The 18,765-nt window shown below is 37.1% G+C and overlaps 1 protein-coding gene across 2 annotated transcripts in view; it reads right to left on the bottom strand.

The window, feature by feature from the left end:
* Window positions 1-7,781: 7,781 nt before the first annotated feature.
* The window catches only part of LOC126284632 (Fanconi anemia group D2 protein), a 199,848-nt gene continuing 188,864 nt past the window's right edge, over window positions 7,782-18,765 (bottom strand). For both annotated transcript variants that reach the window (XM_049983707.1, XM_049983708.1), the window contains exon 25: window positions 7,782-8,199. In XM_049983707.1, the coding sequence (XP_049839664.1) occupies window positions 8,008-8,199 (192 nt within the window). In that variant the 3' untranslated portion in view covers window positions 7,782-8,007. The remainder of the gene's footprint in view (window positions 8,200-18,765) is intronic.

Below are 18,765 nucleotides of genomic sequence, written 5' to 3'. Positions count from 1 at the left end.
AACTTGGTATGTGGAGTTGTCTGAAAGCTGACGCAGTCCCTCTGCCACATACTCCCGACGATCAAGTACCACGGTCATGGAACCCTTGTCAGCCAGAAGAATGATGATGGATCGGTCAGCTTTCAGATCACAGATAGCCTGGGCTTTGGTTGTGGTGATGTTGGGAGTGGGATTAAGGTTTTTCAAGAAAGATTGAGAGGCAAGGCTGGAAGTGAGAAATTCCTCGAAGGTTTGGAGAGGGTGATTTTGAGGAAGAGGAGGTGGGTCCCGCTGTGATGGAGGACGGAACTGTTCCAGGCAGGTATCCAAATTGAATGAGGATCACCCTGTGGCTAAACATGCCTTGGTGCACGGCTAGCACATTGTGGCACAGTGTTACATCGTCCGGGTTATCTGGATACTTCCCACCAACACCAACCTATCCGAACTCTGGAGATGGGAACTTGACCTTCAATATATCCTCTCTTCTCGTTATCCACCAGGCCTCAATCTCCGCTAATTTCAAGTTGCCACCACTCATACCTCACCTGTCATTCAACATCATCTTTGCCTCTGCACTTCCTCCTCGACTGACATCTCTGCCGAAACTCTTTGCCTTTAAATATGTCTGCTTGTGTCTGTATATGTATGGATGGATATGTGTGTGTGTGTGTGTGTGTGTGTGTGTGTGTGTGTGTGTGTGTGTGTGTGTGTGTGAGTGAGTATATACCTACCCTTTTTTCCCCCTAAGGTAAGTCTTTCTGCTCCCGGGATTGGAATGACTCCTTACCCTCTCCCTTAAAACCCATATCCTTTCATCTTTCCTTCTCCTTCCCTCTTTCCTGATGAAGCAACCGCCGGTTGCGAAAGCTCGAAATTTTGTGTGTGTGTTTGTGTGTTTTTTTATTGTGCCTGTCTACCAGCACTTTCCCGCTTGGTAAGTCTTGGAATCTTTGTTTTTAATATATTTTTCCCATGTGGAAGTTTCTTTCTATTTTATTTCCACTACTACATACATTCATGACTCTGTTACATACTGCGAGCACACATATACATATGTCATAAAACAACATAGTCTGTAGACACTCATGTTCGTTAGCCCATCACTAGTCACTTACGCACTAAACTGCAATGTAAAAGTGTCACGAATATATTTAATAGTAATGACAATGATATATAAATGCGTCAGCTCATTTTAAGTTGACATGGTGTAAAGTCACAAAAATCTCCACTCGATAATGGCCTTAGGCCCAAATTGCAATCCTGAAATAAAGAAAGCGTTACAGTCACTGGCATAAATATGATGCACTTATTTCAGACATCTGTTTGAGGAGATTGGCATTCTGACTACTGCTTCACAGTACATTTATTCCCTCATGAAGTTTGTTGTACACAATCCATTGCAGTTCATAAGGAAGAATGACACACATAATTACACATACCAAAAGGAAAACTGACATACATTGTTTCCCATTCAAGTTGTCTTTATCACAACACGTTGTGCTGCAACTAAATTTTTCGATTACTTACCCAGTAATGAAAAATGTTTGAAACACACCAAAGTAATCAGTAAAAGGTGGTAGGTAGGAATTACTAACTCACATCTGTATATTCAATAATAATAATAATAATAATAATAATAACAAAAAACTTATAAATATTCTGCAGGTAGTCATATTTACAAATTAATTTGTGATATGAACATAAATTTACTTTTTCATCATTATGATTTACTGTGTAAAATTGATCCAAAATTCTTGCAAAAGTAATGTATTCAAGAGTATGATAGCATATTTGTAAAAATGAAGTACTAACAAAATGTCAATTTGGTTTCAGAAAGGTTTCTCAGAAGAAAATGCTATTTATGCTTTAACTGATCAAGTATTAAATGCACTGAATAACCAAACATCACAAACTGCGGTATTCTGTGACCACTTAAAGGCTTTCGATTGTGTGAATCATGAAATTCTTCTAGAAAAGCTTAAGTATTGTGGTACGAGTGGGACAGTGCACAAATGGTTTAATTCATATTTAATTGGAACATTGCAGAACAGTACAGATAGTCTGCAAAAACCAGCAGAGTCATCAAGACTGGTGTCCCACAGGGTTCAGTCTTTGGTCCCTTACTGTTCTATTATATATTAATGACTTGCCACTCTACATCCATGAAGATGCAAAGATAGTTCTTTTTGCTGATAAAATATTAAAAAATATTTAAAAAAGTAATTCAGAGATCTAAACAAATGCACTATGAGAAGAAGATAGCTATGTCAGGGAACAAAATAAAAACAATATGGGATATAGTGAAAGAGGAGACTGGTAGAACCAGAAAGGAACAGGAGCAAATAGCACTAAGGGTAGATGACACATTAGTAACTGACAGGCATAGTGTGGCAAATCTATTTAACAAGTACTTTATATCCGTTACTGACAGAATGGGATTGTCAGGATCAGTAAATAATGCCGTTGAATATCTGAAACTAGCCTTTACAAATAGCTTTAGGGACATGAATATGTCACTCACATCACCAAAAGAAATAACTTCCATAATAAAATCTTTAAAAACAAAGCATTCTAGTGGTTACGATGAAATATCAACAAAGTTAATTAAGGCATGTTCTTGTGAGTTTAGTACAATTCTAAGTTACTTGTGTAACCAGTCAGTTATAACTGGGAGATTTCCTGACTAGCTAAAATATTCAAGAAAGGGGATAAGGAGATACCATCAAACTACAGACCAATTTCACTTTTGCCAGCATTCTGAAAATTTTTAGAAAAAGTAATGTACAGTCAGCTTCTCAACCATCTGACCACAAATAACATATTATCAAGAACACAGTTTGGATTTCTGAAGGGTTCTGATATCGAGAACGCTATTTTCACCTACAGTGAAAATGTATTTAATTCACTAAATAGCAAGTTACAAGAAGCAGTTATTTTCCGTGATTTGTCTAAGGCATTCGATAGTGTGAACCAGAACATGCTTTTAAATAAATTATAATTCTAAGGTGTCACGGGCAGTGCTGCAAAATGGTTCAAGTCATACCTCACTAACAGGAAACAAAGGGTGTCAATGCAAGGGACTAGTGAATTAAGTCATCATCAGAATGGGAAGAAATTAAATGTGGTGTCCCACAAGGAGCAATCTTAGGACCGTTGCTTTTTCTTGTGTACATTAATGATCTCTCATCAGTTACACTGCCAGAAGCAGAGTTCGTTTTGTTTGTAGATGACACAAGTACTGCAATAAATAGTATGTCAAGTATAGTTCTAGAAAGATATGCTAATGATATTTTCATGGATATTAATAAATGGTTTAAAGCCAACTCACTGACATTAAACTTAGAAAAGACTCACTATATGCAATTCAGAACCTGTAATAGGTTTCCACCCAGCATATGCATAAAGTATGAAGAAGAGCAGATAGAAGAGGTCAACAGTCTTAAATTCCTGGGATTACAACTTGATAATAAATTCAGTTGGGAAGAGCACACCACAGAACTGCAGAAACGCCTTAACAAATCTGTATCTGCAATTAGAGTGTTAGCAGACATAGGCGACATAAAAGTGGAAAAGCTTGTATACTTTGCCTACTTTCATTCCATAATGTCATATGGTATAATATTTTGGGGTAACTCTTCAAGTCAAACAAAAGTTTTCAGAGTCCAAAAGCGTGTAATACGTATTATTTGTGGAGTAAATTCACGGATGTCCTGTAGAAACCTATTCAAAGAACTGGGTATACTAACTACTGCCTCTCAGTATATTTACTCCTTAATGAAATTTGTCCTATCTAATACATCTCTTTTTCCAACAAACAGTTCAGTTCATAGATACAATACTAGTAACAAAAATGATCTGCACAAGGACTTAGAAGCACTTACTTTAGTTCAAAAAGGGGTCCACTACTCAGGAACACTCATCTTCAATAATTTGTCAACAAACATAAAAAAATTTAGTTACAAATAAAGATCAGTTTGAAAGGAGTCTGAAGACTTACTGGTGGCCAACTCCTTCTACTCCATTGAGGAATTTTTTAATAGAAACAAATGATGTATTGTATATATTCATACTATTAGTATTGTTATTTCAGCTTTAAAGTAATAATAAAATAAAATAATATAAAATTAACATGTTCCACATCCACGAGGATCTCCTCAACACGGATCTATGGAACAAAAAACTAATCTAATCTAATCTAAAAACCTAAAAATGTATCGAAATGAACTTGCCATTTCCCTCTTCATTACTCTTCAGTTTGTTGTCATCTAATGTTGAAAATTTTTTGTTTCCCCTTTTGTTGCTCAGTATCTGGTCGACTACATCTTGTTTACAACCTTTATTGCTAGCAATAGTTTTACTCAAATTAATTTCTTCCTGAAAATTGTATAGAGAACTAGGCATTGTTAAAGCACAGTGTACTGCTGAATGGAAAAACACAACTTTATGAGCCTGTGGTGGGAAGAATCTGATAGAATAATATCATCAAAGTAGGTTGTCTTACGATGAATACCAAAAGTGACACTGCCATTCTGTATGCGTAATTTCAGATTAAAGAAATGTAGGTCACTTTTCTCATTTTGATATTTTTTTTTTCTTTTTTCTTTTCTTTTTTTTTTTTTTTTTTTGTAAATTTAATTTTCCTGGTAAAGGTGTTAAGTAATAAATATAATTCTTGGTCAGTTCCATCAAATGCAAAAATTAAACCATCTACATAACAGGCATAAAACCATATTTTACTCATTAATTCTGACCTGATTTTGAAGAAGCTATCTTCAAGAAAGTTAATGAAAATGTCAGCTAAGGAACTACACATCAAGAGGCCAAAGGTTGGATAGTTGGTTTGACGTATAAAGGGACCAAACAACAGAGTCATCAGTCCAAGTTTCCTGATGCAAGAAAGGCTCAAAGTACAAAAACACCCATAGTATGTTTGAGAAAGTAAAAGGGGATAAAGGAATGGGGAACCACACCTACAAAGAAACGACTGGAACGAACTAAAAAAATGGGAAAACATACATCACAAGTAGAAGAAGGTATTAAAAACCACAGAGCAGATGGTCTGGGCTGGCTGATCACAATAATAAAAGTTGGTGAGCCAGCCACTCTGTAACACAGTAAAATGTACACCCCCGAAAGACAAGGCCCTCCGCCACACACCGTCAGGTGGCTTGCGGAGTATGGATGTAGATGTAGATGGACACATGTAGGAAAAAGATGACCATTAAGACAAACAAATGCAAAGAAAGTGTGACAGAGTTAAAATGGAGGGAGGGTGGCGGCCGCAGACAGAAAGCTAAATGCCCACCCTTAGATGGTACGATAAACCCCCCCCCCCCCCCACGAATAAAATGTAAAACTAAATCTGCTGTTGAGGTATTGTCGTTGTCGCCCAACACCGAAAGTAGGGTGCTGAGAAGATTAAAAGTCCGCCGCAGAGGGGCTACAAGTGGGCAGTCCTGCAAGATGTGGGTGACAGTCACATGTGTCCACAGTGACATGGAGGTGGGTTGTTTTGGCCAATTTGGAACCAGCAGAGAACCACAGATTCCCTGGAAGAGGCTGGCATGGAGGACTTCCACACATTCGTAGTCTCCTTAATGGCACGCAGTTTGCTGTGCGTACTGAGATTATGCCATTCCGTCTCCCAAAGCTGAAAACTTTGCAGCATAATAATGATCGCAGTTCAGTTACAGGGATGCCGATCTTCAGAAGCGATTTCCGTGTAGCCTGTTTGGCCAGCCTGTCATCAAGTTCATTTCCTGGGATTCCAATGTGGCCTGGGGTCCGCACAAATAACATGGAACGACTGGTCCGTTCCAGGGTATAGATGGACTCCTGGGTGGTTGTTACCAAAGGATGGCGGGGGTACCTCTTGGTCGATAGTTAGTAGGCTGCTCATGGAGTCAGTAGAAAAAAGAAATGACTTGCCAGGGTATGAGAGGACGCGCTCCAGAGCATGAGAAATGGCCACCAGCTCTGTAGAGAAATTACTGCAGCCACCTGGCAAGGAGTGGTGTGCAATACAACCTTCATGAACATATGCTAACCCAACGTGCCCATCAGCCATCAAGCTGTTGGTGTAAACCACTTCATTGTCCAGGTACATGTCAAGAAACGAGAGGCTGTGACAGCGGAGAGCCGCAGGGTTAACTGACTCCTTAGGACCACGTGAAAGGTACAGGCGAAGCATTGGCCTAGGTGTACACCATGGAGGTGTACACGAACGGTGGACCTTGAGTACAGGTGGCAAAGGCAAGGACTTCAGACAGAAGAGATTGGTCGCAAACCGCAATTGTAAGCCCTGACCTGGGCGTCCAATGTGGGAGATGAACCACCGTGGGTGGGAAAAGGGGACAGTAATTCAGATGCTCAGGAGAACTACGAACGTGTGCAACGTAACTGGCAAGCAGTTGCGCACGCCTAACCTTCATTGGAGGGCTCCGGCCTCCGGACTTGTCCCAGAAGCTCCCGTTGCCAGTCAAATGCCACAGTGGTGAACTGGATCGAGTAAACGCAATGCTGAGGGCACCTCTGAACCATAAACCAGACTCCCATAGCCAAGACGGGATTGAATAAGGGGTCTGTAGAGCTGCAGCAGTGTAGAGCAATCTGCACCCCAGTTGGTCTTGCTTAGGCAGTGGAGGGCATTGAGGTGCTGCCAGCATTTCCACTTCAGCTGACGAAGATGAGGAAGCCAAGTCAATTGGGTATTGAACTGTGACTGTGACTCTATTTGAAAACATATTAGAAAAGCCAGCCCTTAATTAATTCCAGAATAATTAACAGTTCTGTCAAAAGTATTGTTTGCGTAACTATATAGGTTAATTTCATGATTTAAACAAATAATTCGGCTTAACTCTCGTACCAGGAAGGAAAAAAAAAAAAAAAAAAAAAAAAAAAAAAAAAAAAAAAAAAAAAAACGGGGTCAAATGGCTCTGAACACTATGGGACTTAACATCTGAGGTCATCAGTCCCCTAGAACTTAGAACTACTTAAACCTAACTAACCTAAGGACATCACACACATCCATGCCCGAGGCAGGATTCGAACTTGCGACCGTAGTGGTCGCGCGATTCCAGACTAAAGCACCTAGAACCGCTTGGCCACCACGGCTCGCTCTCGTACCAGAAGAAAATGTTAAAAAGAACCAATTTTTTGATGTACTCAGTTAATTTAATGAGCTAAGTTTTAATTATAATTTCTGTAAATTAAACATTGAACAATGTGTAGTTTCAGGGCCTATTATTGTGATGATATATAAGGGCTCAATTTTTTGTCCCGAGACAGTCAGCCCACAGCCAAGTTTCAGACGAGAAACCTGTGTTGATTAGAACAACAACAATGCTTCAACTTTACTGTGAAATAAGTGTTACACAATTAGACCATGTGTTAAAACAATGACTGCGTCTCTTCCATACATACCTTTCTATTCTTCAAGAACTGTGAACTTTGTGGTTAGGTTTTTACTGCTCGTAGGTATTCAGTAGTAAACTATTATAGCAGTATGTGGATGTTCGCCTGAAAATTATTAACGAGGCTTATCGAAAGTTAAACAATAGTGCACTGGCCATATTAAACGTGTACATGGGGAGTTGAGAAAAGTGGAAGTAAAAGACTGTGAAATGCAATGGTGCACCAATCGGCTACATTATTTACAGTAGACAGTATTTACAGTTCCAACCCCTACTTTTTCAGCCAGTAAGTTGACACCGAGGAGAATAAACAAAGAAACAAAGCAGGCGAGAGTCACAGATTGTGGAAACTATTGACTTGAAAGAGTGGAAACATTGCAAAAAGTCTTTATAATAATTATACTTTATTTGTTATTAACAATCTAACTTTAATTTCAACATAGTAAAATAACATATGTACAATTTATGTAGCACCATCAGTTTCAAAGTGAGTTCAATAAAAATCAGAGTCTTAATTTTAAAATTTTACGTCACATATAGTATATACAGATGTAAAGCAGAACTCATCCTACGTGCATGGTTAAAATGCAAGAACTTGTTGTCTGACACGGGTTTACAGTTCTTCACTATAGCTCCGATTGTCATTGTCGCTTTCAGCTGAACCATCATTCTCATCTGGACATTCTTCCTCTTCTGGATCATCCCCATCCCCTTCTGCATCATCATCATCATCATCATCACCACCATCATCATCATCAGGGTTTGACTGTCCAGCTGCATCATATTCTCCTCCATCTACAGTGCTCTGCAACAATAAACAGAGATAACAATATAAATCAGTTATTGGAAAGTGGTGGAAGAAAAATGAAGTAAACAAAAAATATTGTTTTGGAAGACATTCCCGAAACAGTGAGAAAGTATATATTGTTTGTATGTGTGGTATTATGGCTAGCAGTCAATCAATAGTCACGAGGTCCAGTTCTGATCCTCAGCCAGCCGTTTGAGTTTTTCTGTCACTTACTGCTTAGCTCACCTCTGAGAATGAGTTTTCACTGTGAAAAGTACTAACATGTATGATGGTTGGGAGTCCACATTAAAGGGTATTTCTTGTAAAGTGTGGTTGGTTTTCTTTTTTTCCCTTGTAGTCATCAGTCTCCTGACTGTGGCTGACATGGCCTGCCACAAATTCCTCTCCTGTGCTAATCTGTTTATTTCAGAGCAGTACTTGCAACCTAATTCGACAATTATTTGTTGTACATATTCCAGTCTCAGTCTCCCTATACAGGTTCTACCATCTACAGATCCCATAAATACCAAGGACGTCATTCTCTACTGTATTAACACATGTCCTATCATTCTGTCATTTCTTCTTGTCAGCTTTTCCCTTATATTCCTTTGTTTGATGAATATTTTAGTTCAAAGGATGATGGGAGAGAGGAGTATCGAGCATCCAACTTCCAAAAGGATCATGTGTAATAAGAAGTACTATAGTGTTCAAAACAAGCTTTGGGTTGAGGCCACCTGTAACTTACAGATCTTATATTCAACTGCAGGATGCAGATGTTTCACAGTGATCAGATACACAAAACAAAGAAACTTGAGCTTCCAGACTGATAAAAGTGATGATAAAATTATAATATTCCCAAGTTTCCATTATATTCACTTGAAAACTAGCATAAAACTAGATAATGTAAAGTAATTTCACAAGGATCTGTGGAACTCTCAGGATCACACAAACTGAACAAGGCTACAAAACCACCACAGAGAAATGGAGAATTGTGAAATGTAACTATTTGGAAAATCTTGAGATTATGTGTGAAAGAACAAGGCTGTATTTTCTATCTGTTCTTAAAATTAGCTGAATTTTTTAATACAGTATTCCCTTTCTCATGTACATTCCCATTTTGCATGTTCAGATATCTACATGACCAGGTAGAACAGCAAAACTAAAAGAAAAGGATTTCTGTTGTTCTCTACCATGTTCAAATATTTATATTTACAGCAAAATTAAAAATTAATTTTCTGTTAATGTAATAACAGTAAAATATTTTTGTTGGATGAAATATGCCTCTGAAATATAACTTTCACAAGCAGCTTTCTGGGAATTAGAGATTGTTATAGACACAAACAGGAAAATAGAGTCACATAATAAATTTTACGATTTAGGCCAGATCGCAAATGAATGGGAAGTCTGAAAGGCAGATGCGAACCACCAGTGGCTGACTACTTCTTAACAATATGTACTCAATAACTGAACATCACCATTTGGGAAATTTTGTGAACTTTTAAAGGCTTTTGATTGTGTGAATCATGAAATTCTTCTAGATAAGCTTGGAAGTATTGTGATATGAGTGGGACAGTGCACAAATGTTTTAATTCATATTTAACTGAAACATTGCAGAAGGTTGAAATTAACAGTACAGGTAGTCTGCAAAAACTAACAGAGTCCTCTAACTGGGGAGTTATCAAGAATGATGTCACACAGGGTTCAGTCTTTGGTCCCTTATTGCTCTTTTATATATTAATGACTTGCCCTCTATATTCATGAAAATGCAAAGTTAGTTCTTTTTCCTGATGATAATAGTAATCACACCCAAGAAGCAAGAATCAGCTGTGGAAATTGCAAATAATGTCTTTCAGAAAATTATTAAGTGGTTCTTTGCAAATGAACTCTCACTAAATTTTGAGAAAACACAGTTTATACAAATCTGGACAGTAAATGGCATAACACCATTGATAAATATATACTATGAACAGAAGTCTGGTGCTAAGGCAGAACACTCGAAATTTCTGGGTGTGTGCAGTGATAAGAAATTGAATTGGGAGAAAAACAACGATGATCTGCTGAAACGGTTAGGTTCAGCTACTTATGCTATTAGGGTTACTGCAAATTTTGGTGATAAATATATCAGTAAATTAGCCTACTATGATTATTTTCATTCACTGCTTTCATATGGCATCATATTTTGGGGCAATTCGTCATTAAGAGAGAAAGTATTCATAGCACAAAAGCGTGTAATCAGAATAGTAGCTGGAGCCCACCCAAGATCACCTTGCAGACATTTATTTAAGGAGCTCAGGATATTCACAGTACCTTCAGAATACATATATTTACTTATGAAATTTGTCATTAATAACCCATCCCAATTCAAAAATAATTCTAGCTACAACACCAGAAGAAAGGATGATATTCACTATTCTGGATTAAATCTCACTTTGACACAAAAAGGGGTAAATGATGCTGCCACAAAAATCTTTGACCATTTGCCAAATAGAATTAAAAGTCTGACAGCTAGCCAACCAACTTCTAAAAGCAAATTAAAAGAATTTCTGAATGACAATTCCTTCTACTCAATAGATGAATTTTTAGATATTATGTAGTACCTGTAAAAAAAATTAATTAATTATTGTGTGTAAAGAGAACTTATGTTACAAAGTGACACATTCCACATCATTATGAAATGACGTATTCATGATCTATGGAACATGGATTAATATATGTATGTATGTATGTATGTATGTATGTATGTACAAGAAGGTTAACAAGTCACATCAACACTCATCTTGTACCTTGTAACATACCACCACTGACAGACATCAGAGCTGTTACACCACAAGCATTCCAAGTAGATGATTTCCCACATCCAAGGAAAACATATGAGTCACAGTTCTTAACCATATTACAGTGACTCCTCATTTGAGTGGACTGAAAGGTACATTACACAAGTACATGGTTGATTCATCCAATTATGACTTATTTTGTCTAAAGAGCTTTATTTACTGCATACACCACAGTGTCTCCAGGTACTATAGTATACAACAGAAATGTTCCTTTTACTCATTCTCTTAATTGGTTTGATTCCTGTGGATGCTATTGATAGGAGGGATTACACTAGGCATGGCCTTCACCTCAACAGGAAAGGGAAGGGAAAACTGTCTGGCTTGATTGCAGAAAACTTAAGGGGGGACACTGTGACAAGTGGTCTTTTACCAGTGGTCACAGGTGTCGGAGGGATGTCTTTTTTAGGATAGGGAAGGGGGATAGAAAATGAGTTTTAAGAGAGATTGGCAGACAGACTCAGTTTGAGAAAATAGATGAACAGAAGTCAGATTTTAGCATACAGCTTCCATTTAAACAATGTTTAACAGAAAGTAATCAGAAACTGCCAGTTCATCTTCACCAAAGCAGTTATAATCGCATTAGTATGCAGTATCAGTTATCTTTATTACACAAGAACATTCCGGGACTCAGAAATAAAGTTGATGAACTACTCATTTGTATCGATGAAATGAATTCATCTAACGAAATTGACATAATCTGCCTCTCTGAACATCAAGTGACCACTGGTATAGATATGTTAGACATTTCAGGATTTAAGCAAGCTTCCTACTTCTGCAGAGTAGATATTGAGGGAGGAGGAGTTGCCACATTTATTAAAAACTGCCATAAATTCAAGAACACTGACATTAATAAATTCTGTTTAGAGCAGCATCTAGAAGCATGTGCAACAGAAGTAGAGTTCCATAACAGATCCTATATAATAGCACCTGCAGGAAATTATAATCTATTCATAAATCATCTAGAAGCTCTTTTGGGTTATTTAACAGTAAGAAACAAAGAAATTTTGATTGCTGGTGACTTTAATACAGATTTTCTAATTCAATCTTCCAGTAAACATTTACTGCAGTTAGTAATGTTGTCTTTCAATCTAACTCACACTGTAAACTTTCCAACTAGGATCACTAAATCCTCAAGGACAGCCATTGATAACATTTTTATAGACAAATCAAAGGAACTAAATCATATCATAAAACCTGTAATAAATGGACTATCAGATCATGACATGCAGCTCCTTGTTTTAGATGTAAATTCTAAGCAGATTATCAAGACTGCTAAATCTGAGTACAGGAGAATATTCAATCAACCAAAAATTGAGTGTTTTAGAAAACTGTTCAAAGATATGAACTGGAAAGATGTTTATAGTGCTCATGACAGGAATGAAAAATATAACACATTCATGAACAATGTCACTACCATGTTTGAAAACTGTTTTCCTCTAAAAGTTACTCAAATTAAACAGAAGTCTATAATAAAACCATGTATCACCCAAGGAATAAAGATTTCCTGTAAGACAAAAAGGAAAATGTATCTCTCGACCAAGAATAGCTCCAATGCTGATGAATTAGCTAAATACAAGGAATACTGTAAAATATTAAAAAAAGTAATTCAGAGATCTAAACAAATACACTACGAGAAGAAGATAGCAATGTCAGGGAACAAAATAAAAACAATAAGGGATATAGTGAAAGAGGAGACTGGTAGAACCAGAAAGGAACAGGAGCAAATAGCACTAAGGGTAGATGACACATTAGTAACCGATGAGCATAGTATGGCAAATCTATTTAACAAGTACTTTATATCCGTTACTGATAGAATGGGATTGTCAGGATCAGTAAATAATGCCGTTGAATATCTGAAACTAGCCTTTACAAATAGCTTTAGGGACATGAATATGTCACTCACATCACCAAAAGAAATAACTTCCATAATAAAATCTTTAAAAACAAAGCATACTAGTGGTTACGATGAAATATCAACAAAGTTAATTAAGGCATGTTCTTGTGAGTTTAGTACAATTCTAAGTTACTTTAACCAGTCAATTATAACTGGGACATTTCCTGACTGGCTGAAATATGCAGATGTTAAGCCTCTATTCAAGAAAGGGGATAAAGAGATGCCATCAAACTACAGACCGATTTCACTTTCGCCAGCATTCTGAAAAATTTTAGAAAAAGTAATCTACAGGCAGCTTCTCAACCATCTGACCACAAATAACATATTATCAAGAACACAGTTTGGATTTCTGAAGGGTTATGATATCGAAAAGGCTATTTACACATACAGTGAAAATGTACTTAATTCATTAAATAACAAGTAACAAGCAGCAGGTATTTTCTGTGATTTGTCAAAGGCATTCGATTGTGTAAACCACAACATCCTTTTAAATAAATTAGAATTCTATGGTGTCACGGGCAGTGCTGCAAAATGGTTCAAGTCATACCTCGCTAACAGGAAACAAAGGGTGTCAGTGCAAGGGACTAGTGAATTAAGTCATCAGTCATCATCAGAATGGGAAGAAATTACATGTGGTGTCCCAGAAGGATCCATCTTAGGGCCATTGCTTTTTCTTGTGTACATTAATGATCTCTCATCAGTTACACTGCCAGAAGCAGAGTTCGTTTTGTTTGCAGATGACATGAGTATTGCAATAAATAGTATGTCGAGTGTAGTTCTAGAAAGATCTGCTAATGATATTTTCATGGATATTAATAAATGGTTTAAAGCCAACTCACTGACATTAAACTTAGAAAAGACTCACTATATGCAATTCAGAACCTGTAATAGGTTTCCACCCAGCATATGCATAAAGTATGAAGAAAAGCAGATAGAAGAGGTCAACAGTCTTAAATTCCTGGGATTACAACTTGATAATAAATTCAGTTGGGAGGAGCACACCACAGAACTGCAGAAACGCCTTAACAAATCTGTATCTGCAATTAGAGTGTTAGCAGACATAGGCGACATAAAAGTGGAAAAGCTTGTATACTTCGCCTACTTTCATTCCATAATGTCATATGGTATAATATTTTGGGGTTACTCTTCAAGTCAAACAAAAGTTTTCAGAGTCCAAAAGCGTGTAGTATGTATTATTTGTGGAGTAAACTCACGGACGTCTTGTAGAAACCTCTTCAAAGAACTGGGTATACTAACTACTGCCTCTCAGTATATTTACTCCTTAATTAAATTTGTCCTAAATAATATATCTCTTTTTCCAACAAACAGCTCAGTTCATACATACAATACCAGGAACAAAAATGATATGCACAAGGACTTAAAAGCACTTACTTTAGTTCAAAAAGGGGTCCACTACTCAGGAACACTCATCTTCAATAATTTGCCAGCAAACATAAAAAATTTAGTTACAAATAGAGATCAGTTCAAAAGGAGTGACCAACTCCTTCTACTCCAGTGACGAATTTTTTAATAGAAACAAATGATGTGTTGTATATATTTATACTATTAGTATTGTTATTTCAGCTTAAAAAAATAAAAATAAAAAATAAAAAAAGGTGACATGTTCCACACCCACGAGGATCTCATCAACACGGATCTATGGAACGAAAACTAATCTAATCTAATCTAATCCATATACACAGTCTTCAGAATCGCATTGAACTGTATGAGAAACAGAGTAAATTTATTGTTGGCTGAACAGTCATAAAGACCTCTTTACTTCGTTCCATCAGAGTAAATAAGAGTGATATTTTGATGCTCATATAAATAATCTGAAGCATTTTTATAAAAGGTACTGTGGAGTGCAACATTCATAAACTACATTAAATTTAAAAGCAATTGTTGTCACTGTAACAGTTAGGATAGAAATATCTGCCACACTGAAGTTAATGAGATGTGTCTGCATCACAAGCTGTCCAATTTCTCTTTTGCAATTCAGGAACATGGATTAAAGACTAAATACTGTAGGATTAACTGGACCATCTATGCACAATACACCATTAGAAGCTACTGCTGGATGGCAATCAGATGCTCACTAGCTTTTGTGCCAATGTTTGGCTACATACACATTCCAGAATCCATTCTCACCCACTTCAAACTCTTGTTGATGTTGGTACCTAACAAGTTTTGAGTATGATGTTTCATAAATAATGATGACAAATTTCAGTTGGGACTAGGAAGGTTTTATACACATTTCTGTTGAGGTACTTGACAATGTCTGTCTGAAAGAAGCTGCATAAATATTCAGTCAGATCTTGATAAGATTTCAAAATGCTGCAAAAACTGGCAACTTGCTTTAAATTTTCAGAAACGTAAAATTGTGCACTTCACAACATGAAAAAAACATATTCTCCAATGATCATAGTATCAATGAATCACAGCTCCTACAAATGCCTGAGTGTGACACTTTGAAGGGATATGACATGGAACAACAACATACACTCAGTCATAGATAAAGCAGGTGGCTGATTTCTGTTTATTGGTAGAGTAATGAGAAAATGTAATCAATCTACAAAGAAGACTGCTTACAAATCACTCATGCAACCTGGTTGGAATATTACTCAAGTGTTTGGGACCTGCATCAAACAGCACTATAAGTGAATATTGAACACATATGGTGTAGCACAGCATAGATAGTCACAATTTGTTTGCTTCAAGTGTCACGAAGATGGTGAAGAAGCTGAACAGGCAGACTCTGAAGGTTTCTACATAAACTATTTCGAGAAACCCTGCTTATAAAGTTTCAAGAAGCAATTCTAAATAATGAATTTAGGAATATACTACAATCCCTTGCTTGTCACGTACAGAGGGACCATGAGGACCTGATTAAATTAATTACAGCACACACAGAGGAATTTAAACACTCATTCTTCCCACTGTTGATTGTGCTCACTATAGCAGATGCAGTACAGTAGTTAGCCAAAATTCACAAAACTGTTGCACAGACTACTGAGGAAACTAGTTCTATGCAAAGTTTATGTCTTTGTGTGAAAAGATGATGTGAGATTTGGAAGAAATACTATCTGTTACACCTCATGAACGAGACCATATTTACAACAGAATAGCCTGTGTTTCTTCGACATTGCAGAAAACGAGGTGGAAGATACAGACAACCTGCTCTTAGAGATTGTATGTGGAAAAATTAGGGGTGGAAATAACCATTGGAGGAATTAACATGAGCCAGTAATTATCATGTTCGCCTCATATCGAAAAAAAACAGTAGAGATTTTTAACCTCAGAAAGGGGGGGGGGGGGGGGGGAGGTGAATGAAAAGCTATTCTAGGCGTGGTGGGCAAAATGTCAAGACAGAATGGACCTCATTTTAGGAAATGATTTTTGGTAGTCACAGCCTTGTGGAAGCAGTTAATTAATACAGTCTAGACAAGAACAGTACTGAGTGACAAGAGATGTGCTCCTAAGCTGTGTTTTGGAGGGAGCAGCAGTATCAGGACTGGATGCAATGGCCAGGGAAATCTGCTTCTGAACTAGGCTGGTGTGGGAATTAGATCCAATGAATGCTCATGTGATAATGGTGGTGTATAGCTGTAAACAGTCTGCATCAGAAGAAATACATTTGTCTCGAATGACAAGGCTATATGGGCAGCCTGCAAGTACTTTGCTTTCCATATTTTAGAGGAGGTATTACAGATGGAAAAAAAACTTTCAAGAAACATATGTAAAATACATACCTTAAAAGCTATGAGCACTTGTTCATCTTTGCTAGTGTGAAACACATTTCTTCTATAGAACAAATGTTCATAGGTCTTTAAATACACATTTTAGAACCTACATTTACAAAACTTCTTTTTTGTTTTAATCCATACTACCTCTTCCAAAAATATGAAAAGCAAAGAGCTTACAGTTGAAGACATGTGATCAAGAGTACTGAAGATAAAAAAACTGCTCATAGCTCTTAAGCTACGCAATTTAGAGCCCATGTGTACTGGACTTTTTTCTTTGTTTGGCGTGTTCTACTACTGCTCAAAACAACTGATGCATTTTTAAATACCTTGTATATTATCCACCCTCAAACACAAAGTCTTAAGCATGTTGAATGCTAATGAAGAAAGATGAATAGATCAGTTGTCATTGAAAAAAAGTCTACAGATGCCAAAGTACTTAATTAGTGTGGTCCATAAAACCCCAAAAATCATTGCACTGACATGCTTATAGTGGGAACCACATTCACTTCACTATCAATCACAAGCACACAATCGTAACAAGATAAATGAACACAGACAGACTTGTCAGCACACACTCCTCCCCACAATAATCCTAAGAAGATTCTTTATTTGCAGCAACACAAGCACTCCTCCATTGTTGTTGTGGTCTTAAATCTGAGAACTGATTTGGTACACCTCTTTACACTGCACTATTCTGCACAAGCCTTTTCATCAGAAAATAACTACTGCAACCTACATCAATTTTAATCTGATCTCTGTATTTAATTCTTGGTCTCCATAAGCAATTTTTAACCCCCAGACTGCCTTCCATTACCCAATTAACAGTTCCTTACTGCCTCTGGATGTGTCCTATCAACTGATCCCTCCTTTTGGTCAAGATGTGCCATAAAACTCTTTATCTCTCCTACTCAATTCAGTTCCTCCTCGGTAGTTACTTGATCTACTCACGAAATCTTCAGCATTCTTCTGCAACTCCACATTCCAAAATCTTCTGTTCCCTTCTTGTCTGAACTGCTTGTTGTTCACATTTCACTTCCATACAAGGCTACAATCCAGGCAAATACATTCAGAAAAATACTTCCTAACTCTTACACTTTAAGTAACTACCAACAAATTGCTCTTTTCAGAAATCCTTTTTATGGTCTAACCAATTTTCCTTTTATATCATCTCTACTTCAGTCAAATATTAAAACTTGTCTACTACTTTTGGTGCCTCATTCTCTAGTCTAATTACCTCAGCTTCACTTGATTTAAATTGACTACACTCCATTACTCTTGTTTCACTTTTCTCGATGTCATCTTAAAGCCTCTTTTCGAGACCCTCTCAATTTCATTCGACTGCTCTTCCAAGTCCTTTGCCGTCTCTGACAGAATTAGTATGTAACATTCTTAAATGATGATAAATGATATATGTCTAGGTTTGCCTTTCTTTAACATGTATTCTAAGTTGCAGGGCTAGTATGGCCTCATGTGCTCCTAAATTACTCCAGAACCCAAACTGATCTTCTCTGAGCTTCTACCAGTTTTTACTTCTTTTGTACGTAGTTCAAGTCAGTATTTTGCAACCATGCCTTATTAAACTTATGGTTCAGTAATATTCACACGTACCAACATCTGCCTTATTTGGAATAAGAATTATTACATTCTTCTCAAAGTCTGAAGGCATTTCACCTTTCTCATATATCATATTCTTCATTGGAATCTACAAACAACATGGTGCTCAGTTACACTCTTAAAGCTGTAACAACAACAACAACAGCAACAGCAGCAGCAGCAGCAGCAGCAGCAGCAGCAGCAAATACTGTCTGGAATACAAGCACACTGTGAAGTATGATGAGACAAAAATTCTGGCACAGACTGCCAGGTTCTGAGAAAGTATCATAAAAGAGGTAACTGAATTCAGGCTTTGGATAACCTAATCAACAGGCAAGCTAGCTACCAACTCAGCAAGGCATGAGATGCCTTGAGGAAGCACAGTGAAGAGTCTATGACCACGAAAATGAAGGTAACACTTCCTTAGTGCATTCTCTGGTGAAGGAGGAGACATTATCACTGGTAATCTAGTGTGTCTTAATATAACGAGTTTCTAATACTGTACCAGTGGTAGGAAAGT

Source organism: Schistocerca gregaria, chromosome 8, assembly GCF_023897955.1.
Source record: "Schistocerca gregaria isolate iqSchGreg1 chromosome 8, iqSchGreg1.2, whole genome shotgun sequence".
NCBI classification, from domain to species: domain Eukaryota; kingdom Metazoa; phylum Arthropoda; class Insecta; order Orthoptera; family Acrididae; genus Schistocerca; species Schistocerca gregaria.
The sequence above is the reverse complement of the archived record's forward strand: the minus strand, read 5'-3'. Positions and strand labels throughout refer to the sequence as shown.